Source organism: Carettochelys insculpta, chromosome 3, assembly GCF_033958435.1.
Source record: "Carettochelys insculpta isolate YL-2023 chromosome 3, ASM3395843v1, whole genome shotgun sequence".
Classification (NCBI taxonomy): Eukaryota; Metazoa; Chordata; order Testudines; family Carettochelyidae; genus Carettochelys; species Carettochelys insculpta.
The window spans coordinates 9086146-9112148 of NC_134139.1; the positions used below are offsets into that span (position 1 = coordinate 9086146).

The 26003-nt window shown below is 44.8% G+C and overlaps 1 protein-coding gene across 5 annotated transcripts; it reads left to right on the forward strand.

Annotated features, from left to right (window-relative positions):
• Positions 1 to 778: 778 nt before the first annotated feature.
• CRLS1 (cardiolipin synthase 1) lies at positions 779 to 13979 on the forward strand. Of its 5 annotated transcripts, XR_012644897.1 has the most exons (9): positions 779 to 1215; positions 3449 to 3586; positions 4147 to 4276; positions 6185 to 6270; positions 6795 to 6863; positions 7232 to 7323; positions 10846 to 10883; positions 11801 to 11843; positions 13121 to 13979. XR_012644897.1 is itself a non-coding variant. In XM_074989341.1 (8 exons), coding segments are annotated over exons 1-7 (834 nt in total). In that variant the 5' UTR covers positions 779 to 897; the 3' UTR covers positions 10847 to 10883; positions 13121 to 13979. The 5 variants fall into 5 exon arrangements, 4 of the variants coding, with proteins under 4 accessions (XP_074845442.1, XP_074845441.1, XP_074845440.1 ...); XM_074989341.1 differs by lacking the exon at positions 11801 to 11843; XM_074989340.1 differs by lacking the exon at positions 13121 to 13979 and having other exon boundaries at positions 11801 to 12018.
• Positions 13980 to 26003: the final 12024 nt, after the last annotated feature.

The following is a 26003-nucleotide window of genomic DNA, read 5'->3' on the forward strand; positions in this document are numbered from 1 at the left end:
CTTCTTGTTATACTTTAAACGTACTGCTCTCTTTAGCCATCTGACTTGCATGTGTATTTAAGCCACTGAAGTTTAGCGCAATTAAAGATGAACACATTCTTTGACAGCTCTTATTTCAGGCTCTGTTCAAAAGAGCAGCAAGCCACCAGTATAGACTTTGGTGTGCAGTGAGGACAGTCATGGGTAAAACTGGAACTTGGAGGCTGTAGAATAAGAGGGAGGCAGATCAGGGACACACAGATATGCCCCAGGGCCTGAGCACTGTGGTTGGAAGAAGTTAGGGGTCAGGAGGTGCAAAACAGTCCCTGCCACACGGACCTCAGTTTAGATGATGCAATGGGCAGGTCTGGCCTCAGTGACAGGCTGGATCTGGGTGGAAGGGCCTGGAGCTAGGCTGGAAGGGGTGGAGTCAGGCTTGGGCAAGATGGGGGTTCCGCGCTGCTCCTCCCGCCCGCTCTGACACGTTTTTGCATAAATCTCCAGCTCCTGGAGTCCCCCGATGGCCGTCCCCTGCCCCCCCCCCACGCCCATTGGCTAAGGCAGGTACCACGTGTCTGAGGGGCGTTCCCCACCTCTTTTGGCGGGTACCCTTGGCTCTGCCGTAGCTGGACGCGCGTCCCCTGCATCACTCGAGGGGGGTAGGATCCGCAGGCGCGTGCGTGCGCTTTTTACCGCTGCGGGGGGTGAGGGGGGATCGCTGAGAGATGTTGTTACCGTAAAGCACGATGGCAGCTGTCGCAAAAGCCGCAAACCCTCCCCGGCCGCTTCTGGCGGCTGTTGGAGAATGGAAGCGGCCGAGGCATAGCGGGGGGGGGGGGCTGCCCCCCTCCCTTGCGCCTGGGGGGGGCTGAAGTGCGCTCAGCGCCCTCGTGGGGGCGGGGCGGACGCTGCGCTGCCATGTTGGCCGCCGCCTGGCTGGGCAGAAGCTCTGGGGGGCTCCTGAGAGGCTCGAGGCCGCTCGGGAGCCGCCGCGGTTTCCGCCTCCCGCCGCGGCCGCCCCCCTCCCCGGGCGCGAGGCGGCTGCTGCTGCTGCGCGCGCCCTCCCCGGCGCGGCTCACGAGCGGCGCCTGGAGCCTGATCCGCGGGCAGCCGCGCCCGCTCCCTGCGGGCGGCCGGAGCCCCCAGGCGAGGCGGCGCAGCGACGGCGAGGCGGCAGGGCCGCCGGGGGAGGCGTCGCGGACGGGCCCGGGAGCCGCCGGCGGCTCCTCGGAGCTGGTACGTTCCTTGGGGTTCACAGCCCCTTCCCCCCCCAGTCCCGCCCTGTCATCCGGCCCGATCCCCGGGCGCCCCCTCACCCGTCCGCGCTCCCCAGATCCGCACACACCTGCCTAGGGATCGCCCGCTCGTCTCCCCTCCTGCCCCGGCTCGTCAGCCCCTGTTGTCAGGGGCTGGGTGCAGACTGTGCTGAACCCCAGGGTGGTGCATGTGCCTGTGCGCTCGGTGAATATACAGGCGAGCCGCTCTCGTCTGTCACTTGAGGGTCCTGGCCCCTGCTGAAGGAGAGACTTTGCCTGACCGCAGGAGGTCAGTGTTGTCTAACGGTGTCACCAACACTGCCACTGCTTACAGGGGTCTTAGGGGACATTTGGGGTAAATTACAGCTAAGTAACAGCACAGGACACGGAGCCAGCACTAGTGGCTGGAAGCAAACTTTATGGAGCCACAGAACAGTTGGCCACACTCATTATAAGGGGTTATCCGGCTAAATAGAATCATATCAGATTACAGAGCCTGTCAGTGAGAGAGTTCCAGATTAGAGAGGTTCAGCCTGTAATGGGCTCTGGTAATGGGGTGCATGCCTGTTAGCGTCAAAGTTCAGTTGTAAATCTAGAGAGGCGAAGCACCTGTCAGCAGTGCCTCTGGGTTGTGACTGCCTTGCACTCACCGCTAAAGATAGCAATCCTCGTGGAGCTGTCACTTTTGATCTGACTTGTTTTTTCCTCTTTTGATACGTGCTCTTGATACTGGGCCATTTCCACCTTGCTGAATAGACCTTGTCAGCTTTGGCCCTCCCTCTTACTGGGACCCCACTCTTCAAATACCCCTCTGAAACCACGCCCTGCCCCCACTCATGCACCTGATGAAGCCGGTCTTTGCCCATGAAAACTTATGCTCAAAAATGTCTGTTAGTCTACAGGATGCCACAAAACTTCTTGTTGTTCACGAAGCTACAAACTAACACGGCTACCTCTCTGATACTTTTCACATAAGTTAGCAGTTAGTATGTGAAAACTCAGCTTCCCCAAACAGTGCTGAGCCACCTAAAAACTATCAACTGCTGTATCTTAACTAAGATTTCGCATCAAGTGAGTTAACTGGAGTTGAAAGCACACCCTTTTTGCTAGGGAACTCATAGCCTCTGGATCTGTCTGGAGGAAATCCTGGACCAGTCTGAGATTGAATGATATAAGTGAGATTAAGAATTTATCAAAATGAAATGCCTACAGAAGAATTAGTTTTCATAAGGTACCTGAGCTGTGGTTCTGTCAAAGCCCATCTAGACAGGTTTACAGAGGACTCAGTTATATTGGATAATGTATTCTCTGGAAATGTGATTTGTTTCTTCCTTTCCAGTAAGCCTTATTTGTTGGCCTTTTATTTCAAGTCCATGATACCTTGACTTAACACATGTTAAATTTTCAGGGTTTTTTGGTACACTTGTTTTATTATCTTACCAACATCCCCAGCACAATAATTCTCCCTGTATTTTATGCCACATCTGTTCTAATTTATGGTAATTGTCTGCCTTGTGTTTTATATGTATGGAATAGACAATTATCATTTCTCTCTTTCATAGTCCATGTTTACACTTTAGTTTGTTCGGTTTTAGATGCATTCATTGCAGTATTTTTGCATATATTTGAGTATTGTCCCAAATATTCTCCATTCCCAGGGCAGCTGTTCTTTGTTCTCCTGTCCTTATTTTTACCTGCTAAAATTGAAGTTGAAGGTGTTAACATGAAAGCGACTAAATCTGCTTTAAAGCTACAAAGCTTGTATGATTATACTCATTGATATTGTTTATATGTGATTGAGAGTTAATAGTTTAAAACTACTGTCAGAACACTTAAGTTAGTAATAGCTCAGTTCTATCAAATAAAAAATCTAAAAGCATTATAAACCTCTTAAAAATGTACTTTTCTACCAAAGTCATCAAGATGAATTTTGCATATTGTAATACAAAGTGTTCTCTTTCATTTAAAAAATGTTGATTGGTTATTGTTGGTTAAGTAACAGAATAAAATGGGAAATGGTATTGGAGCTGTTTGGGTTCTCCTTATCTTGATTATAAGTTAATGTCTTAGTAAGAGGGATAAGAAGCTTATTTTTCAGAATTTCAAGGCATTTTAATAATCCAGTTTTTAATTAAATGTGTGTTTATCTTATATATTCAAATCCTGTGTTAGGCTTGACTTTTAAAAAAAAATGTTTTCTACTTATTTTCTAGTATGAAAACCCATGGACAATCCCGAATATACTTTCTCTGGCAAGAATTGGTTTGGCTCCAGTTTTGGGTTATTTGATTGTTGAAGAAGACTTCAACATTGCGTTGGGTGTTTTTGCTTTGGCAGGGATAACAGACTTGGTATGTTGCATAATAGAGTTTTGAAATATACTTTAGTTGTTTCTAATTTAAAATCACACTGCATCGTGTATAAACAGTTTGCTAAATCAGTATTTTGAAATGAGGCACAAATGTCTGAGAGAGCCATGATGATAAGACAGGGCCAGATTCTGCCATTCCATAAGGTTCCACAAAGTAGCTTTAAAGATTCCCTATACTGGTAGCTGAGAATCTCCCGGTGAGCCATATATATGCTGAAGGCACACATGCAGCTGATTGTATGTAAATATATATTAAGAATTTCTGTGTCCAGAATTGGTAATCGTGCATCCAGCTGAGATATGTTTCAGACAATCAGGCGCTCTGTGAATTTCCAAGAATAAGAATGTGCTCACAAGCTTCTAGAATTGAATAGTAAGATGGAAAGTGTGCAATACACATAACATACCTTATAACAAAGTTGACTGATAATACTTTATAATTTTTAACTGTCTGCATTATATTTATGCTGTTTATCACATATCTTGTTACACTAGTTGATGCTGATATAAAAAAAATCATATATTAAACTTCTTTTATAGTTGGATGGGTTTATTGCACGAAACTGGGCCAGTCAGAAATCTGCTTTGGGAAGTGCCCTTGATCCGTTAGCTGATAAAATTCTTATCAGTGTCCTGTACGTCAGCCTGACTTGTGCAAATCTTATTCCAGGTAAGATCATGTTAAGTTAAGGGATTTATATTTTTTTCGTAAGGTGGTAATAAATATTATGGAGGAGTGAGCTTAATCCAGGTAAGGCACTTCTCATGTTGTCAAGGGGGAAAACTAGTTTTAGTTTACAACAGTTTTGTCAGTTGGGTTTTATTCTTCACTGATTAAAAGAAAGTTGAAGAATTTTCTTTAAATCCAGTAGACCTCTGACTTACACAGGTGTTGCATTCTCACAGCCCCTGCATAAGTCAAATTTCCTGCACAATGCCAAGGAGCCAAGAAACTGATGAGGGCGTCAGCCCTGGTCAGTTTCGTGGCTCCAGGGAGTGGAGGGGAACAGGCAGCAGCCTGTCTCCAGTTCCCCTGCAGTGATGGGAGCTGGCAAACTGACCAGTACTGAGGGGCTGTCTGTCTGCCTGGCTTTCCACAGCTGGGGGAAGCTGGGGAGAACCTGCAGCAGCACGGCTGTCTTTTTCCCTGGCTTCCCCCAGCTGGGAGAAGCTGTGTCAGGCAGACAGCTGCTGTGCAGCTTCTGCCAGCTGGGGAAAGCCAGGGAGAAGCTGCAGCGGCATGACTGTCTTTCTCGCCGCTTTCCCCAGCTGGGAGAAGCTGCGCTGGGCAGAAGCTGTGGTGTGGTCTCTCTCAGCTAGAGGAAGTCAAGGAGAAGCTATGCAGCTGCCTGCCTGGCTTCCCCAAGCTAGGAGAAGCTAGGGGACAGACAGCTGTGATCGTGCGGCTGTCTGTCCACCCTGCTTCCCCCCCAGCTTGGGGAGCCACGCGGGCAGACTGCCGCAGAGTGGTTTCAAGTTGCACTGAACTCCGGTCAACGCAAGTTAAGTGCACCTTGAAGTTGCACATTTCAGGGGTTTACTGTATATCATAAAATTCTGACTTTTAATTCTGTTTTGCCGTTGAGCATCTGAACTCGTTTTGTCACCAGATTCAGCTTCAACAGAAGTTTGCTTTGTTTTTACTACACTTTCTGCTCAGAATTCACATTGAAAAAGAAAACATACCTGATATGCAGCTATATCAAACCTCTGTTCTGAGACTGATGCATCAATCTGTGTGCTAGATTGCAGTTTGCCATTCTAAAATGAGGTGACTGGGGGCCACCCCTGCCAGTTCAAATTTGTCTTGGCTCCTTTGGAGTTCATGCTTACTGGCAGTTAGGTGAAAATAGACAGTATTTTTGACAGGAGGACATAGAAAATAGATGCTATTTTTGACATAGTGGAACCAGCTCATGTCTGCCATCTGCATGTGTCTGATTGTGCAGGAAGGGTGTTGGTTAAGGGAAGTGCTGCAAGTATAACATAATATTTTTCTGATATGATTGGTTGTTGCCACTGACTGCTGAATCGTAGATTTTGCCCTCTACCCTGATTTCCCAAATACGTATTTTTTTTTAAATTTAAATGGAAAACAAAAATCGTTTGTCATTTCTTTGTGTTAATGGGGTTGTAGGTGTGGACATGTAGTACTGGTGTATCAGGGTGGACTGTGTCTATCTACAGCTAGATCAGTGGTTCTCAAACTCGATTGTGCAGTACTTCAACCTCCTTCTGACAACAGATATTACTACGTGACCACAGGAGCAGGGACTGAAGCTGAGCCTACCTGAGCCCCACAAATTGGGGTGGAAGTGGGGATACGCAAGTTTTCAGCCCAAGGCAGGGAGCCTGTAACCTGAGCTTTATCTTGCAGGGCAGAAGCCCTCAGGTTTTGGCCCTGGGTGTGGGGGCTTGGGCCAGGGGCCCCAGGAAATTTGTGCCAGCCCTAGTGACCCATTACAATGGTGTTATGATGCTGTTTGAAAACTGCTGTGCTAGATAACTGTTTAAACTAGAATTTTCAAATCCCAGACAGTTTTTTCTCTGTTTATATTTTGTTGATTTTATTTTTCAGTTCCGTTGACTACGTTGATCATTTTGAGGGACGTAGTGCTAATTGCTGCTGTTTTTTATGTGCGATACAAAACGCTACCCCCACCAGTAAGTGTGTGGTTTTCAAACAATTTGTGAATGGGTGTGAAATCAAATGATTTTGGACTTTGACTAGGTTTTCTGTTATGAGGTGAATATACTGAGGGTTGGAAGCAGCAATTACTTTAATATATTGGCCAAAGCTTGATGGTCCACAACTTCAATGGAAGTAGTGAAGATTTACCTGGCAAGACAACAACAATCATATTACCTATAAGGCTATGAAATTGACGAGACCATAAACTAGTATTTTACATAATGAAATCCAGCAGCTCTATCAGGACATAGAAAACGAGGTTTCATCATGAGTTACTAAGTAATATTTATACTGTCTGGTGTTTTGTCACTTGTACTGTGTTGCTTTTCAGTTTGTTTTACATAATTTGTTTTTTCATATGCCAATTTGTCAAAAAGTGATTATTGTGAACTGTTTCTTCAGTTCTGCAAGTGATTTTCTGTAGTGTGGTTTTTGTGGAGATTTGTTCGAAACACTCTTTAAACATAACCTTTTTCTTTTTTTTACCCCCCCACAGAGAACGCTTAGTAGATATTTCAATCCCTGTTATGCCACTGCCCAGTTAAAGCCAACATTCATTAGCAAGGTAAAGGTCACTATTTATTATAAATTACTGTTTCCTCGGCATCCATGAACCTTCACCAGTCTGAAGCATTCTTACTTTGTTGATTGGTGTCTTTGCCAACACTTAATACTGATATATTCTTATACAGGGCTTTTTTCCACAATGTCCTGAGTTCTTTGTGTGTGTTTCAGCAAAGCATGTGTTTAATTCTAAGCACATAAGTGGTTCCATTTGGCAAAGCACATGTGTAGCAAGTGTTCCTCAAAACTTGTATTTTGCCTGGTTTTCTTGACTAAGATTATCAATAACCTCTTAAGTAATATGAAAGAAGTTAGCACGGTAAAGTTCTATTTCAATACAGCTACAATTTTAATGTTTAATTTTTCCAGATGAACACAGTGGTTCAGCTAATCTTGGTGGCAGCTTCTTTAGCGGCTCCTGTTTTCAATTATGTGGATAGTATATACCTGCAGACTTTATGGTAAGTTACATTTTTATTTTTGATATCTGTAATATACTTGTAAAGAAAGAAATGATGCTGGTCAAATTAAAAAGTTAAATTTGTGGAACAGAAGTTGTGCCTTGTTAAGCCTAAATTAGGTTAGAGTTGTATGATTGAACTCTTCCAGATATTCTTTTTGGTTGAAACAGAACCAAGCAGTGTATCAGTGCTTAATTTTTGAGAGAAATAGCTAAACACATGAGGAAGCCAGTCAGAAACCAAGGATGAAAGTTAAGAAAAGAAGTCTTCCAAATCAGCATGAAAACATTATAGAAGGTAGGCATTACCCTTGAACTAGATTATTAATATACATAAATAAAGTACGGAAAGGTCAGGAAAAAGCTGATAAAATTAAATGGAAAGTTATGGCATTAATTTCAGTTAGAAGGATTTCATTGCTAAAATGAAGTGCGGCACAAGCGATTCCAGTAGAAATGGACAAACAGTGGCAGGTAAAATAAGTTGAAATTAATCAGTTTGAAGAGCATATAACTTTAAAAGAGAAGTTCTTTAAGAATCTTTGAAATAAGGTGCTTGAGGGAGTAAGTGATGTCTGCTAGGTTACCAGGATATCTGGGTGCATGCCGTCTATGAGAAAAAAAGCATTGGTTTATTTCCATCAGTCTTCCCTTGCAGAACAATTGTCACATTTTAGGGCAACCACATCTGTGTTTTCCCTGCACGGGCCCTGGTGGGTCACCCCCTCTAGGCTCCTACTTCCTCGGCCATCAGCTTTTGGACAGAGACCCATGTGTATTTCCAGGTTGCAAAGATTCCTATCCACACTGTGATGTTTTCTCTCTGAAGGTTTATGAATAGTGAAATAGTCAGCAGTTACCACACAGTTCTTTAGAAGCAAGCACGTTTATTCCTAAAGTGAAAATATTACAGAGAAAACATAAACAATAGTTTTTATACACATGCTAAAAGCTTACTACAAGTTACTTAATATTATAAGGCCTTGGTAGGAATGATTGGGACTTCGTTTGGCTGTTTGCTGGATCAGAAAGAAGGCCTTGAGTCAATTTAACTCAGGCTGGTTATCCCAAAGTCCCTTATTTATTATTTGGTCTCTGGCAAATCTGATTTGAAATAATATACATGGACCTCTGTAGACAGCTGAATTTCTCTAGTAGGGTTAAAATCTGAGTGATTTTGTCTAATCACCCGAACGTTCTTAGTTCTTGGAGGAGGTATGGTTTGCCTTCCTTTTGAAATTACATGCAGTCCCTGACCCACCATATATAAATTTAATACAATAAGCTCTACACAAAAATATTGCAGGAAATTGCCAATCCATCACAGCCTTTTTCAGACAATAAAGGCGAGACACTGTTAATGTTGAGAAAAAAGTAATTTAAACTGTGACACGTGATCACGCTGGATGGTGTTTGTCCAAGAATTCTAAAGGATGAAGTGGCTGAGCAGTTAACAGAAATACACAATCTTTTATTAGTTAGCAGGTATATTAAAGAACTTGTGTGTCCACTATATCTGTTTTCAAAAAAGTTCTGAGGAATTACAGCAACCTTTATTTAAATAACCAGGTAAACATGTTGAAAAATATATAACTTTAAGTTGATATTACATGAAAACAAACAGGGATAGCTTCTATGATGGGTGTTTTTGCACTAACATACTAGGATTTTTAACAGTTTACAGAATAATGAATAAAGGAGAACAGGTAGATATAACTTTAAAGGATTTTTAAAAAGGTCTCACTAGAGGTCATTCACATGACTTCTAAACATACAATAAAAACAAATTAGTTTATACTAGTTTTTAGAATAGAGATTTGACTATTGCTTGCATAACCTTCATCATAATGCACATGATTGAAACAGTAGCAATATGTATATTTTAAGAGGTAGTAAGCAAGCATTATTATCTTTTAGTTTTTGAGGATATTTTGGTAGTAGTTATTTTCTGGTTTTTAAATATATGCATGAAAGAAACCTCAAAAGTAGTGTTCTATCTAATATTTCCCACTCATGTATGGAATGAATCTTGTTATGTACACCAATATGGAGGTGATGTGTGCCAAATCTCCTCTGTATTGGTGCACATAAAATTCATGAGGTGGGGCTGAGGTGTTTGGAGTGTGGGAGTGGGCTCAGGAGTAGGGCAGAGGCTTGAGTGTGGAGAGGTGTGGGTTCTAGGGTTGGGCTGGGGATGAGGAGTTTGGGGTGCGGGCAGAGCCTCATATATGGGACTCCCTTCTCCCCTTCAGTAGCACAGAGCTCTAGGTCTGGGGAGAGGCCCACAACAGATGTACACACCCAAATTTTCTCTCCTCAGTCTCTGCCACCCACTACCTTTCTGTTCTCTAGGCCCATGCTGTGTGGCACTTTGTAGCCTGCCGCACAGCATGTAGGGAAATTAGCTTGGAAGTAATCCATTTGGTCTGGGAATAGTCTTTCTGGCAGGGAGGGATAGCTCAGTGGTTTGAGCATTGGCCTGCTAAACCTAGGGTTGTGAGTTGAGTCCCTGAGGGGCCATTTAGGGTTCTGGGGCAAATAGATTTATTTAAAAAAAAAAAAAAAAGGCATGGTGCTTGGCCTTGCCAGGAGGGCAGAGGACTGGACTCGATGACCTCCCAAGGTCCCTTCCACATGTAGGAAGATACATGTATGTGTAGCTCCATGTGTTTCTTTATCATCTAGTTCTCAAGTTGGTGAGCTCTGTGTATGCTGCAGATACACTGAGCCAGGTTCTGTCCTTACTTTTCTGTCACAAGTATAACTAGAATAAAAATTCTTATCAGTAAGTGATTAATTCTATGCTGAAGCAGACTACTGAGCAGTGAAGCTTGTGTATGTGCTTATGCTTTGCTTTGCAGTAAGGTTCAGTTTTGTTGTGTTTTAATGAAAGGCATCAAATGAGAAGAGGGGGGTAAGAAGTTCCCTGATCATACTTTCTACAGTCTTTGATCTCAATCTCTGTGGCTATTGCAGAATGTCCCACTATGTACAGTTCAGATTGTAGCAAAGAATAAGGAAGCCATTTAAAATACACCTTGAGGCATTACTAAAATATTTGGGCACAAAGAAACTAATTTGTGTTAACTATTTTCCCTCAAAGGTGCATTACAGCTTTCACAACAGCAACGTCTGCATACAGTTATTATCACTATGGTCGGAAGACAGTCCAAGTAATAAACAACAAATGAATTATTACAGAAAGGACCATCTCATCATATCACAGTTTTCTATACTGCAAAGGATGATATAACTGACCTAGGAATAAGAATTCAGTATTTTTCCTTACGACAGTTGTTTCGGTTCAAATCATGTCAGTACACCTGTACTGAAATATGGAGTAAAAATGAAGTCTGATCATGTACTGTAAATTTATTGAATTTTCAATGTATTTTTGAAAGTTATAAATAAAATACAATTATTTAAAAAAAAAAATCACCTTAATGTTCTTAAATGTACTTAGAAGTCACCAGTGGTTGGTGTGCATTTTGAATCGTATATCTCTTTCTATATTGCTTTTCAGAAGCTGAAGATTGTGCTAGTGCTGTTGATTAATTGCAGGTAACTAACACAGTTAACTCAAAAATAAATCATGATTTAAAAATAGAATCCTAATTGAAATTCATTAAATATTTTTGGATATTTTTCTACACTTCCATGTATATTGACTTCACTTACAACACAAAGAGCACAGCGCTCACTTCATGTTATTTTTAATACAAATATTTGCACTCTAAAATCAAACAAGTAGTTATGGTTTTTAATTCACCATAGTGCAAGCTCTTTGTTCTGAAAGTGCAGCTTACAAATGTAAGGTTTTTTTTTTATTTTGGTGGCATGGTATTTACATGCCAGATATGCTAAACATTTGTATGCTCCTTGCTTCAACCATCAGTCTAAAAGGACATGCTTTCATTCTGATGATGCTTGTTGGAAAAAAAATCAAAACAGCATGTTCATTAAATTCATGACTGAGCTCCTTTGGGGAAGATTGTATATCTCGTGTTATTTTACCCTCATTCTGCCATATGTTTCATGTTATAGCCATCTTAGATGATGACCCCGCATGCATTGTTCATTTTAAGAACACTTTCACTTCAGATTTCACAAAAAGCAAAGAACATACCAATGTGAGATCTTGAACAAATAGATACGGCGCTTGACCTAAGGTTTAAAAGTCTGTATTTCTGAGAAGAATGAGGTCTGGAGCATGCTTTCAGATGTCTTAAGAGTAATACTCCAAGGTGTAAACTGCAGAACCTGATACACCTTTTGCTGGTGGCATATGACTCAGATGATGAAAATGAACATGCATTGGGACACACTGTTTTTGATCATTATTGAGCAGAAGCAGTCATCAACATGGACATGTCTTCTGTATTGGTGATTGAAGCATGACTGTTCGGCATATCTGGCATATAAATATTTTGCAATTCTGGCTGTGCCAGTGTAATGCAAACAGCTGTTCTCACTTTCAGGTGACTTTGAAACAAGAAGCAGACAGTATTATATCCTGCAAATGTAAGCAAACGTGTTCATATGCATGGCTAAAGGAGAAGTAGGACTGAGTGGCCTTGTATCGTACATTTTTTATTCTATTGTGTGTTACAACTGAAATAATTTCTGAAAATGTAGAAAACATCCAAAAATATTTAAATAAATGAGATTCTGTTATTAAAGTGAAATTAATCATGTTTTTTTAGATTGCATGACAGCCCTAGTTTGCATACTTCATGCAGAATTGGACAGTATGTTAGATTCAGGGTAGTGTGCTGACGAAGCTCCTTTTCAGATTTAGTACACGTGGGCTACATCTACACTGGGATGCTACATCGAAATAGCTTATTTCGACGTAGCAAAATCGAAATAAGCTATTTTGACGTGTAGCGTCCACACATCCTCCAGGGCTGGTACTGTCAATGTTCAGCGTCGAAGTAGGACAGCACTAAGTCGAAATAGACCCTGCAGGGGCGTGTCTACACACAAAAGCAGCCCCAATCGGAATAAGGGTGCTAGGAAAGCCTGCAGACAGGGTCACGGGGTGGACTAGCCCGTCCGGGGCAACAGCAAGCCACTCCCTTAAAGGGCTGCTCCCAGGCAGACTTGGCCTGCACAGCACATGTCTGCAGAGCCCACAACCACTTGCACCTCATGCATGCAGCATGAAGCTCCAGCAGCAGCAAACAGAAGCCCACACAGCCACCCCTGGAGCAGTGGCTGCCCTGCTCAGTGCCATGGAGGAGGCTGCCCACCATCTCTTAGAATAAGATGAGCTGTCCTCCTCGGGGGATGAAGAAGCCGCCCTAGACCATGTAGCCCTCCCGGCCTCCCCCCACCGGACACCCTGCCGACTATGGAGGGTAGCCCACTAGCGCAGAGTGGTGGGAGCGGCTGGTGCTTGGGGAGTGGGACAACGACCGCTGGCTCCAGAATTTCCGGATGAGCTGGCAGACATTCCTCGAGCTCTGCCAGTGGCTCACCCCTGCCTTGCGGCACCAGTACACCCCCATGCGACGTTCCCTCGCTGTCGAGAAATGGGTAAGCATCGCTGTCTGGAAGCTGGCCACTCCAGACAGCTACTGATCCATAGGACAGCAGTTCGGTGTGGGCAAGGCCACCGTCGGGGCTGTCATGGAGGTAAGGGGACCCCAGGGGCACAGGTAGAGACTGGGGGAGGGGGGAGCCATGGGGTAGGGGGAACCTGGGGGGGAGACTTGGGGGGAGCATGGGAGGAGCTGGGGGGAGGTCCAGGCACACCCTGCACACCCCTCACGGGTGCTCATGTCCTTCCCCTGCAGGTGGTCCGCGCACTGAACGCCCTGCTGCTCCACAGGCTTGTGCGGCTTGGGGACCTGCATACAGCCATCACGGGATTTGCCAGCGTGGGGTTTCCAGATTGCTTCGAGGCACTGGATGGGACCCACATCCCCATCCGTGCCCCGGAGCACAGCGGAGGATGCTTCCTGAATAGGAAGGGCTACCACTCGGTGGTCTTCCAGGCCATGGTGGACAGCCGGGGCCACTTCTTGGACATATATGTTGGCTGGCCTGGCAGCACCCACGATACCTGGGTGTTTAGGAACTCGGGCCTGTGCCGCCAGCTGGAGGAGGGGACCTACATCCCCCAGCAGCAGATGCCTCTGGGGGACACCACCGTGCCCCTCTGCCTCGTCACAGATGCGGCCTACCCTCTCTGGCCCCGGCTCATGCACCCCTACATGGGCCACCCCAGTGCCAGCCAGGAGCGGTTCAACACCCGCCTGAACCATGCACACCATGTGGTCGAGAGGACTTTCGGGCACCTCAAAGGCCGCTGGAGGTGCCTCCTCACCTGCCTGGACGCAGGGCTCCCCAACATCCCCCAGGTTGTGGGCGCATGCTGCACACTCCACAACCTGGTGGAGAGCAAGGGAAGGCATTCGTGCAGGGCTGGGCTGTGGAGGCTGGCATGGCCTACACCCAGCCACCTGCCGTCCCTGGTCGCCAAGCTGACCTTGAGGGGATCCGGGTCTGGGAGGCCCTGCCGGCCCATTTTGACCAGGCTGCAGGGTGAACGCTGGCAGCGCCAGCTGGTGAGCCACCCACTGCCCCCCCACGCCCACACCACTGAGCTCTAAAGAGCACACACCACCACACGTTTGTTTTGTTTTAAATAAACCAAACCTTCTGGAAACAAAGCAATGAACTTTTACATTAATGGGGAACTATGTACATTGGGGGGGACAGCTACTAAAGAGGGGTGGGACAAGGCAATTACGTACAATTAATGGGGGGCGAACATGTACAAAGGGGGGCCTGGGGGGCCCAGTCCTTGGCCTCCTTCACCCCTACTGTCCAGCGCCCAGCGTGCGGGGGCGCGACCCAAGTCTGGGCCGGAGGCCCCATCGAGGCTGGGTGGGGGCAAGAGAACCGGCAGGTATGGCCAGGCTGGTTCCTGAGCCCCATGGTCCCCCTCTTTGGCAGGCTCCAGGACAGGTGGAGGGCGGCTGAGAGGGACGGCGGCGGGGGGTGCCATCTGCTCGGCGATCTGCTCGAAAGTCCTCATGAAGGACCCCCAAGCCTCCTGGCACCAGGCCAGTGCTCGCTCCTGCAAGTGGAGCCGGCGCTGCTCCGCTTGCAGGCGGCGCTCTGAAACCTCCACTTGACGCCGGAGGGTGGTGAGGAGCTGGGGGTCAGTGGTTGCCAGTGGCTGGCTCTGGCGGTGGCGGGCTTGTCCTGGGGCGGGTCCCTGCTCTGCAGCTGGGCTGCCCCGCTGCGATGGCCCCGGTGCGCTGTCTGGCACAACAGATGCAGCGCCTGTGCTGTCGAGGCCTTCAGATGGTGCGGCTGCAGAATAGAGGGGGGAAGAGCGGAAACAGCCGTTAATCTGGGCCCTGACCCGTGGCCCACGTCCCCCCACCCCTCTGCTGCTGGTTCCCCATCCCCTGTCCCACAGAGATGATGATGATGGGTGTGGTGTCCCCCCCGGGGGGGGGCCCCCTTCTGAGGTTCTGCTCCCCCCATCCCCAGCGCTGTCGTGGGGAGCAAGTGCTGACAGGCTCTGAGGGACGTGCCACTGCTGTCCTCGGGGCCGTGGTCTGGCTGGGCCATGGTCGGCCGTCGTAGTGTCCCTTGTCCCCACCCCTTAACCTGGGGGTGTGCACCTGAGGTACATACTTGACGGTGCACTCCCATGGTCGGGGAACGCCCGTCGGGCGGACGCCCTGCTGGAGCTGTGGGGGGGAGGTCGTTGAGGAGCCCCCCATCGCTGGAGCCCTCCTCCTCCTCCTGCTGTGCTGTCCCAGGAGTGGGCTCCTCTGAGGGCCCCTGGGGTCATGGCTGGCCTCCGGGCTGGACTCTGGCTCTGGGGCCTGCTGGGGCTTGTCGTCCGAGGTGTCAAGGGTGGCCGGGGGGAGGTGGTGTACCGGGGGCCCAGGATCTCCTTGAGCTCCCTGTAAAAGGGGCAAGCAGCGGGGGCATCCCCAGACCGGCTGGCTGTGTCCCGGGCCCAGGCGTAACCCTGCTGCAGTTCCTTGACCTTACTCCTGACATGGTCAGGAGTGCGGACAGGGTAACCCCGGGCAGCCAGGCCCTCGGCCAGCCGGGCAAATGCATCTGCATTCCGCCACTTGCTCCCCATTACCTGAAGCACCTCCTCCTCACCCCAAAGCCCCAGCAGGTCCCAGATCTCCGCGTCTGACCAGGAGAGGCCCTGCCACCTCTTCGCCCCCCAGCTGGATGGCTGGGAGCCCTGGGTTCCCTTGGCGGGGGTGCACTGTGGGTGCTTGGGGGGCTGTCTGTCTGGCTGCCATGGGTGCTGGCCGGTGGATCGGGGCGTCTGGAGGGCGTGCAGGCTGTGCATGTGTCTGTGCTGCTGCCTGCATGCTCTCAGCTTCCTGCCACAGGAAATAAGGGGCCGGGGAGCTTTAAGGGGCTGCTGTACGTGGAGACCATAGAGCTCAGGGGCTGGACAGAGCGTCTCTCAACCCCTCAGCTGATGGCCGTCATGGAGGACCCTGCTATTTCGATGCAGCAGGATGCGGATCATCTGCATGTGCCCTACTTCGACGTTGGACGTTGAAGTAGGGCGCTATTCCCATCTTCTGATGGGGATAGCAATTTCGACGTCTCGCCACCTTACGTCGATTTCAACTTCGAAATAGCGCTCGGCATGTGTAGGCAAGCTGGGTATTATTTCGAAGTTGGCCTGGCTATTTCGAAATAGCTGGCTAGTGTAGACACGGCTGTGGAGTTTTAAGACAAGTTGGTATACTGTCACAAGACATAATCACTTATTTGGATGTACTAACTATTACAGTTTTCAGCAAAGGAAGACATTAAATTACTGGGGCATGGTACTTTCAGAAACTTAAAATCCTTGGGCAGAGGAGGAAAGGATCACTTTACATCTTCATTGTGATAGAAATAACACAGTCCATACAGTATTTTGAGTTATTCTCTTCAGTAAAAATACCAAGGCCACTATCTGACCCCAGAGAAAAGATTCCAGTGACATTAGGGCTCATGATATAGTGCCACGTATGTAGGTAAATTGAGTTCCTAAATGGGGTCATGTTTCTTGTATTGCCAGTTGGTGGTGGTGGAGAAATGAAGGTATTGCACTTCCTGTGTGAGTTGTGCTGTGCAATTTTTAAAAGGATTGGTTAGTCTGAGAGCTTGGAGCAGAAATATCAGCATTAAATCAAGGCATTTTAAATGTTGTCCAAACTACTGAGTTATCTAGAAACAATTAAAGCTTCATATTCATTGAATGGTTCTCCTGTATCTCTAACTAGTTGTTCATCAGCAACAGAGAGGTAGCTGTGTTAGTTTGTATTCCAACAAAACAAAACAGCAGTAATGTAGTATTTTAAAGACTAACAAATTTATTTCATGGGACAGACCCACTGATTGATCTGATGAAGTGGGTCTGTCCCACGAAAGCTCATTACCGAATAAATCATTTTGCTAGTTGTTCATCAGCATTGCTCTGATCTTACCACCTGTGATCAAAGCATAGGGCAAAACTATTTAAAGATACAGCATTTAAATGCCTGTTCCTTGCTTATACTCTAAGCCACAAAAAGTGTAGGACAAGGGATTTCACATTAATAGTAATAAGAGTTAAGTGTTTAATACTTTGCAGCTGGATATGGAGTGTTTTGCGTGTAGTAGCAAAGAACTGAAGTGTGAAGAGGTAATGTGTGTTGGATGCTGCTGCTCTTGTCAACAGACATGAATGTACTGTAGATACATCTGATTTTGAGGGGCTGTAGTTTTGTGTATATAAAAATTTTAAATTTTGATCTTTAAACTTGTATAGAAATGGTTCACAGACAATGTTTATTAGATGCAATCCCTTTCTCTTGGCTATTGCCATGTACAGGTCTTGTTTGCAACAGAAGGATAAATATAAAAAAGTCCTATAAATGTGTTTAGTTAATTGGGAATATCAGTATTTCTTTAGGAACACAATTTATTATAATAGAGATATGAAAAAGTCCATTCAGTTTATTGCTCTTATTCCTCATTCCTGCTATCTCAAGTTTTGTGTGGTGCACCTGAATGTGGTATTCCGATAGGGAGTAGCAAAAATGTGGAGGCTACTGAAAGATCACGCCACTGTGATGGTGCCTCATCACTTTTATAATAAAATGGTTAAATTGTATTGTCCATGTATTCAGCTTTATTGTAAAGCAACTTGGAGTTGTGCGATTGAGCTATTCAAATCCAATGAAGTTGGTAAATAGTGCAGAGCTGTTAGCTGTTCCTAACTTGTACCTTAGTTGCTTCTTCTATCCTTAATGGCTTATGCTGCATATTAACTGCTTCTGCATTAACCCTTATGAGAACAATAATGGACCAAATAACCCAGCTCTTTGCTGTGCAAAAATAGTCACCCTGGGGGAGACATTTTAAAAGCAAATGGAAATTCAAATGCTTGTATTTGTCGGGATGAAAGCTGTCCTTATTGGAACATTTTGAACAAATAGTGACCCCACAGGAGCAGTTATTGACCACATTTCTACATTGCACATTGTCAGAAAACAATTTAAAACTGCCTTGCTTTATTTTAAGTTAACTCTTTTCATATGAGATTGGAGTGATGGGAAAATAGTTTCGTCTTTCCCTGCAGACAAGTAGTTATTTAGGGTCTTAGTGCTGCATATTGCTGGAACAAGTAGAGCTGAGATAAGAATAACAAAGGATTGTTCATAGGTATGGAGCAGTTTTAAAAAAGTTAAACGTAAAATCATAGGAAACTTCAGTTTTGTTTTAAAATATTCTTTCCATTTTGCCTGTGATGTCACAGTCTTTTGTCTACACAGAGCAGTGGTTCCCAAACTTTTTAGCATCATGCCTCCTTTTTGACTTTTGAGAAATTCTTATGCTCCCCCACCTTCTTTACTATTATCCAACACCCCATTCTAACAAAAAATTCAATTCTTAATTTAAATTTTAAAATAAACACAAAAACCTGGTATAAAATTTTATTTAAAATTAAAAATAAGCATAAATAGTTTTTCTTGGTCCAAAAATTTAATAAAAATGTAATTTAACATCAGAAATAGGAGAAAAAAAACCTACCATTCCCCCGTAATTTAATGCACAGTGCAAATCATTTTTGACATCCAGTTGATTTCTTTGTTTTGTTTTTAATGTGACTAAACTTGAAAAGCTTTTTTCACAGAGAATTGTTGACAAAAATGGAAGAATAATACATAGCGCTTCTTCTTCAACCTTCAAATACATTGAGAAATAATTTATTGAAAATTCCTCCAAGTTGAATTTTTGAAATTATCTTTCACACTTGAATCATATTTTATTTTGAGTGCTTTTTCGTGCAATACTTAATAAATCAACATCAACGTTGAATGAATTGCATACAAATTTATGAATGGAGTTCCTAGAAAAGTTGTCTGGAAAATAGCAGATGAATATGTTAGCAAGGCAGTCCAGATGAAACACAATTTTGTTCTTCACATCCTCTTTAGAAAGTTCTTGGAAACCTTCATTTTCAGCGAGTGATGAAAACGTTGTGAAAGATGAAAAGTTAGACGTCTGAGCTTGTGTTCGATGTTTTGAAAGCTGGATTATTTCCGGAAACGCTTTGATGGCATCGTGGTACGCTATAATGTTTGCAGCATTGTTTCCTTGCAGCTTCACATTGAGGTTACTGAAAGATTCAAAATGTACAGATTGCGAACAGGAGAGAGTTTTGAGAGGGGCTCTCCTGGTGAAGAAGGGGCGAATTCCGGCACCCTGAGGTAAGCGGCTGTCTGGAGTGTGTGGGTGTTTTGTGCTTGGGGGTTCTGGGCTTGTGTTTGGCTGATTGGAGGTTTTTGAGCACTGAGCTGTTTGTTTGTTTGAAAGGCCATGTGCTCAGAGCGGCAGTTGGAAGCTGTGAGTCGTAATTGGGACTGAAATCTCAAACTCTCTGCTCGTTGGTCAAGCAGTAGCCAGAGGTTGGGGCTATCAGGAAGGCCAGAGCTTTATAAACCCTGCTAGATAGCGACCAGGGCAATTGCGAACAGGAGGGATTTTTGAGAGGGGAGTTTAGAGGGAGGAGGTTAGAGGGTGTAATTTCCTTATATCCCAAGCCTTTCAATAAAAAACCCCATGTATTTTCAGATTATGCAGTAGAGAAAATGAAGGCAGAAGCCCAGCAGCAGAGTGGGGGCTATCCTGTTTATTGCACAGAGTGTAACAAGTACGACTACCTGCCCTGTAGGCGGGTGGCGTATGTGTGTGCTCGTTGCAAGGCGCTCCTGACCCTCAGAGGCCGAGTTTGGGCTTTGGAGGCCAGGGTGGCTGAACTAGAGGAGTTCAGGAAGGCAGAAAGGTATGTGGATGAGGCTTTCCGGAGCACTGTAGTACTGTCCCACCTCCAGTCTGAGAGCCCCAGTGCTCTTAAGGAGGATGAAAGGCTCAGGGGAAGAGAGCAGCCATTGGAAGCTCAGGAAAACCATCCCATAGTTGGGACCCTCCTTCCAAGGGATGTTACGGTATCCTCTCACACTGAGGATACCTCTCCGGGGGAGGGAATACCAGTTGTTAGGAAAAGGCAGGTTTTAGTAGTGGGTGATTCGATTATTAGAAACATAGATATAGCTGGGTTTGTGATGACCGGGAGAACCGTATGGTGACTTGTCTGCCTGGTGCAAAGGTTGCAGATCTCTTGAGGCATCTAGGTAGACTAATGTGTAGTGCTGGGGAGGAGCTGGTGGTCGTGGAACATGTTGGTACCAACGACATGGGAAAGGGTAGGAGAGACGTCCTGGAGGCCAAATTTAGGTTGCTAGGGAAGAGACTGAAATCCAGGACCTCCAAGGTGGCATTCTCAGAAATGCTTCCTGTTCCACGCACAGGGCCAGGTAGGCAAGCAGAACTTCAGAGTGTCCATGCGTGGATGAGATGATGGTGCAGGGAGGAGGGGTTTAGATTTATTAGGAACTGGGGACAGTTTTGGGAGAGGGGGAGCCTATACAGGAAGGATGGGCTCCCCCTAAATCAAAGGGGATCCAGACTGCTGACACTAAACATTAAAAAGTTCATAGAGCAGTTTTTAAACTAAGAGATGGGGGAAAGCCGATTGGTGCAGAGGAACATGTGGATCGTACAGAAACACCTCTTAGAGAGGAATCTATTGATAGAGATACTCTAGGCTTTAGTAAAAAAGAGAGGCGGGGAGATATCAAACAATGGGCTAGATCAGACAAACATGTAGAAAAGAATCTAATACATCTGGGATGGGAAGACAAATAAGCAGAGGCAAATCTTTAAAATGCTTCTACACAAATGCTAGAAGTCTGACTAATAAGATGGGTGAACTAAAGTACCTTGTATTAAAGGAGGAAATTGGCATAATAGGCATAACAGAAACCTGGTGGAATGAAGACAATGTATGGGACACAATCATACCAGAATATAAAATATATCGGAAGGATAGAATGGGCCATGTAGGTGGCAGAGTGGCACTGTATGTGAAAGATAACGTGGAATCACATGAAATAAGAATTTTAAATAAATCAAAATGTTCCCTAGAATCACTATGGATAGTAATTCCAAGCTCTACTCAGAATATAGCAGTAGGGATATATTATTGACCATCTGATCAGGACAGTGATAGTGATGTGGAAATGCTAAGGGAGATTCGACACGTTACCAAAATAAAACACTCGATAGTAATGGGGGATTTCAGTTATCCCCATGTTGACTGGGTACAAGTCACATCAGGACGAGATGCAGAAATAAGATTTCTCGAAGCCATAAATGACTGCTTCTTGGAGCAGCTGGTACGGGAACCCACGAGGGGAGAGGCAATTCTCGATTTAGTACTGAGTGGAGTGCAGGATTTGGTCCACAGTGTCGCTATTACAGGACCGCTTGGGAATAGTGGTCATAATGTAATAATATTTAATATTCCTGTGGCGGGAAGAACACTTCAGCAGTCCAGCACTCCCGCATTTAATTTCAAAAAGGGGAATTATGCAAAAATGAGGAGGTTAGTTAAACAGAAATTAAAAGCCAGAGTGACTAGAACAAAAACCCTGCAAGCTGCATGGAAGCTTCTCAAAGACACGATAATAGAGGCCCAACTTAAATGTATACCCCAAATTAAAAAAACATACTAAGAGACTGGAAAAAGAGCCACATGGGTTAACACCCATGTAAAACAAGCAGTGAAGGATAAAAAAGCATCTTTCAAAAAGTGGAAGGCAAATCCTAGTGAGGGAAATAGAAAGGAACATAAATACTTACCAAATTAAGTGTAAAGCTGTAATAAGGAAAGCCAAAAAAGATTTTGAGGAACAGCTAGCCAAAAGCTCAAAAAGTAATAACAAAATATTTTTTAAATACATTAGAAGCAGGAAGCCTGCTAAAAAATCAGTGGGTCCCCAAGACGATACAAATACAAAAGGAGCAATCAAGGGTGATAAAGCCATTGCGGAGAGACGAAAAGATTTCTTTGCTTCAGTCTTCACTGCTGAGGTTGTAGGGGAGAGTCCCAAACCTGCACTGTTTTTTGTGGGAGATGAAAATGAAACTGAGGAACTGTCCCAGATTGAAGTGTCATTAGAGGAGGTTTTGGAACAAACAGATAAACTTAATGTTAACAACTCACCAGGATTAGATGGCATTCATCCAAGGGTTCTGAAAGAACTCAAATGGGAAATGGCAGAACTATTAATGCTGGTTTGTAACCTGTCCTTTGGATCAGCCTCTGTACCTAATGACTGGAATATAGCTAATGTGACACCAATATTTAAACAGGGTTCTAGAGGTGACCCTGGCAATTACAGACTGATAAGTCTAACTAACATCAATCCCAGGTAAATTAGTTGAAACAATAGTAAAAAATAAAATTGTCAGGCACATAAAAGAACATAATTTGATGGGCAAAAGTCAACATGGTTTCTGCAGAGGGAAATCATGTTTTACTAATCTGTTAGAGTTCTTTGAAGGGGTTAACAAATATGCAGACCGGGAAGATCCAGTGGATATTGTATATTTAGGTTTCCAGAAAGTCTTTGACAAGGTACCTCATCAAAGACTCTTATGTAAATTAAGTTGTCATGGGATAAGAGGGAAGGTCCTTTCATGGATTGAGTACTGGTTAAAAGACAGGAAACAAAAGGTAGGCATAAATGGTAAATTTTCCGAACGGAGAGGGGTAACTAGTGGTGTCCCCCAAGGGTCAGTCCTAGGACAAATCCTGTTCAATTTATTCATAAATGATCTGGAGAAGGGGGTGAGCAGTGAGGTGGCAAAGTTTGCAGATGACACTAAACTGTTCAAGACAGTCAAGACAAAGGCAGACTGTGAGAAATTTCAAAAAGATCTCATCAAACTGAGTGACTGGGCAAAAAAAATGGCAGATGAAGTTTAATGTGGATAAGTGTAGGGTAATGCACATGGGAAAAAATATCCCCAACTATACTTACAATATGATGGGGGCTAATTTAGCTATAACTAATCAGGAAAGATCTTGGAGTTATCGTGGATAGTTCTTTGAAAACATCCATGCAGTGTGCAGAGTCAGTCAAACAGGCAAATGGGATGTTAGGTATTATTAAAAAAGGGATAGAAAATAAGACCAGGAGTATCTTACTGCCCCTATATAAATCTATGGTATACCCACATCTTGAATACTGTGTACAGATACGGTCTCCTCACCTAAAAAAAAAGATATCCTGGCACTGGAAAAGGTTCAGAAAAGGGCAACTAAAATGATTAGGGGCTTGGAACAGGTCCCGTATGAGGAGAGGCTAAAAAGATTGGGACTTTTCAGTTTAGAAAAGAGGTGACTGAGGGGGGACATGATAGAGGTATATAAAATTATGACAGATGTGGAGAGGGCGAATAAGGTGATGTTATTCGCTTGTGCCCATAATACAAGAACTAGAGGACATCAAATGAAATTAATGGGTCGCAGGTTTAAAACTAATAAAAGAAAGTTCTTCTTCACTCAGTGCATAGTTAACCTGTGGAACTCCTTGCCGGAAGAGACTGTGAAGGCTAGGACTGTAACAGAATTTAAGAAAGAGCTAGATAAATTCATGGAGGTTAGGTCCATAAAAGGCTATTAGCCAAGGGTTAGGAACGGTGTCCCTGGCCTCTGATTGTCAGAGGCTGGAGATGGATGGCAGGAGACAAATCACTTGATCATTGTCTTTGGTCCACCCCCTCTGGGGCACCTGGTACTGGCCATTGTTGGCAGACAGGCTACTAGGCTGGATGGACCTTCGGTCTGACCCAGTATAGCCGTTCTTATGTCCATGAGTTGCACCAGTGAAAGTTGAATTGTTTGGCTCATAAACACAATATGACTTTTCTTTTTTCTACTTCTTGAAGAAAATTTCCAGTTCATCTTTCAGTTTGAATAAACTCGAAATCCTGTTCCTCTTGGAAAGCCATCGTACCTCCACATGAAACAAAAGATTGTTGTGATCCACTCCCAAATCAGCACAAAGAGCTGCTAAAAGTCTTGTATTTAAAGCACTTCACAAAATCGACAACTTTAGTGGCCAAATTCAACAAGTCACATAGGTCATCTGGAAGGGTTTTAGCAGCCAGCGCTTGTCTGTGTATGATGCCATGAGTTGTGGTTATGGCTGGACTTTTTTTTCCCCCACCAATGTCACAAATCCAGAGCTAGATCCAAACATTGCTGGAGCACCATCTGTGCATACACCAACCAATTTTCCCCATGAAACTCTATTTTCTTCAAAAAAGTCAGAAATCATTGTCATAACATCAGAAGCCTTTGATAGTCATCAAGTCCTTCGGAAAAAAAACAGTTCTTTTTTTATAGTTCCATTGTTAATTATTCAAATGTAGACAAGCAACTGTTAGCATTGTGCTACATCAGTGATATTGTTGCGCTGAATTGTGAAAAAGAGAGAAGCAAACACTGCCTCCACAGCTTGAAGTTTAAGAGCTTCTGCCAGGTCATCGATGCGATGTTTCACGGAATTGTTAGAAAGTGAGATGTCTGATAGTTTTTTTCTTGCTTTTGACACTAAGAATATCAGCTGCTTTCAACAAGGAAGGCTTCACGAGAGTTTCTCCGATTATGTGTGCTCTTTGGCTTTAGGGATGAGCAATGGCGGTTCATAAGATGCTTCTACTGTTTTGGCCGACGCTTGATGAAAAGCTCCAATAGTGTCTAGCTTCATATGTTTCAAATTTTGAAGTTTAGGAGCAAAAAACTGTTTTGGTTTGTCTGTCAAAATGCAGCGGTTTCTTCGTCAAGAGTGATTCAAGACGACGAGGTCTCAAGGTGTCATTGCTGAGAACTGTACGGCATACTAAGCATTGAGGATGATCGGCCCCATTTTTTTTCCATGACAGTGAAGCTATACTTAACGTAGTCTTCATTGTACTTCCTTTTGTTAATCGCAGCCATAATATAGTAATTAAAAAATCTATAAAAATAATTTTCCTGATTAGAAACATTTATTTACTACTACTATCATGGTTATTTACTGCTACTATTATGTATGGACACATGCTGCCTTATATATACCCCACCACAAGTAACCGTGCAAGACCAGCTACCTACCCCATGATAGAACACTCCCAAATGCTCCCACGAGCATGCTAGAAGGTTTGAAAAAGTTCCGTTGCCTTCTACATCATTCTCCTGCTTCCCCACCAACTGAACTGGTACCCCTACATGTCGAAAGGGGAAAAAAATCATATCTTTTGGTATGAAATTTGAAAGTAAAAAAATTTTTATGGCAGTGATCTCAAATCTTTTAACACCCAAGATCACTTTTTAAATGTCAGGGCAAGCCCCCAAACCCCACCCCTTTCTTCTCCGTTCTCCTCCTGTACATCATGTGCTGTTCCCAGCCCTTACTTAACTCTCACTGGGTTGCAGCAGGAGGTATAAGCTCTGGGGAAGGAATGGAGGATTTGAGTGTGCAGGGGGGTGAAAGGCACAAGCTCTGGGAGGAAATTTGGGTGCAGGAAGAGGTGGAGAAGAGGCTGCTGGCTCAGGGAGGGGGCTTCAGGCTGGAGGGGGTTGAGCAAATCATAGGCTGGTGGATGTAAGGGTGCAGGGGCTCAGGGCAGGTGGGGTGGGCGTATGAGGGGCTCAGGACACAGATGTGCAGTGTGTGGATTGTACAGTAGTGTTGTGGCAGAAGACACGATGTGAGAAGCTCAAGACAGTGGGATTCTGGTGTATGATAGGCTCCAGATTGAGGTGTGTGTGAGGATGCAGTGGTGTTATGATGCTATGGCCAGATGGGGACTTGGCCCCGTTTGGGGGCTTGTTGGCCAGGTTAAATTTTTAAATTAAATATGTCCAACACAAACATTTCAGCATTGTCTTTATTTATGGGAGGGGCAGGGAACCTGTACTCATGAGGGTCTGGCAAGGTGAGGGGACAGCTCAGCTGGTACCTGGGGGTCCTGCAGCTGCACGCCAGGCCTGGGGTCTCAGGAAGCACGTACACTGCTTCCCCTCCCCAAATAGCTGCTGCGTTTCCTAAAAAGCCAAATCTGCTACCTGTCGGTGACTTCCTTCTGCCTGCTGCCTTCCTGCGTGGGGGCAGGGAGTGGAAGTCCTGGGTCCATGCCAGCTCCAACTGCACAGGCAGCAAGCGTCCTGCTCCTTGCTCCCCACAGCAGTCACGTGCTGGTGAAGCAGTTGGGGCTGGCGCAGACCTGGGACTCCCACTTCCCCCACAC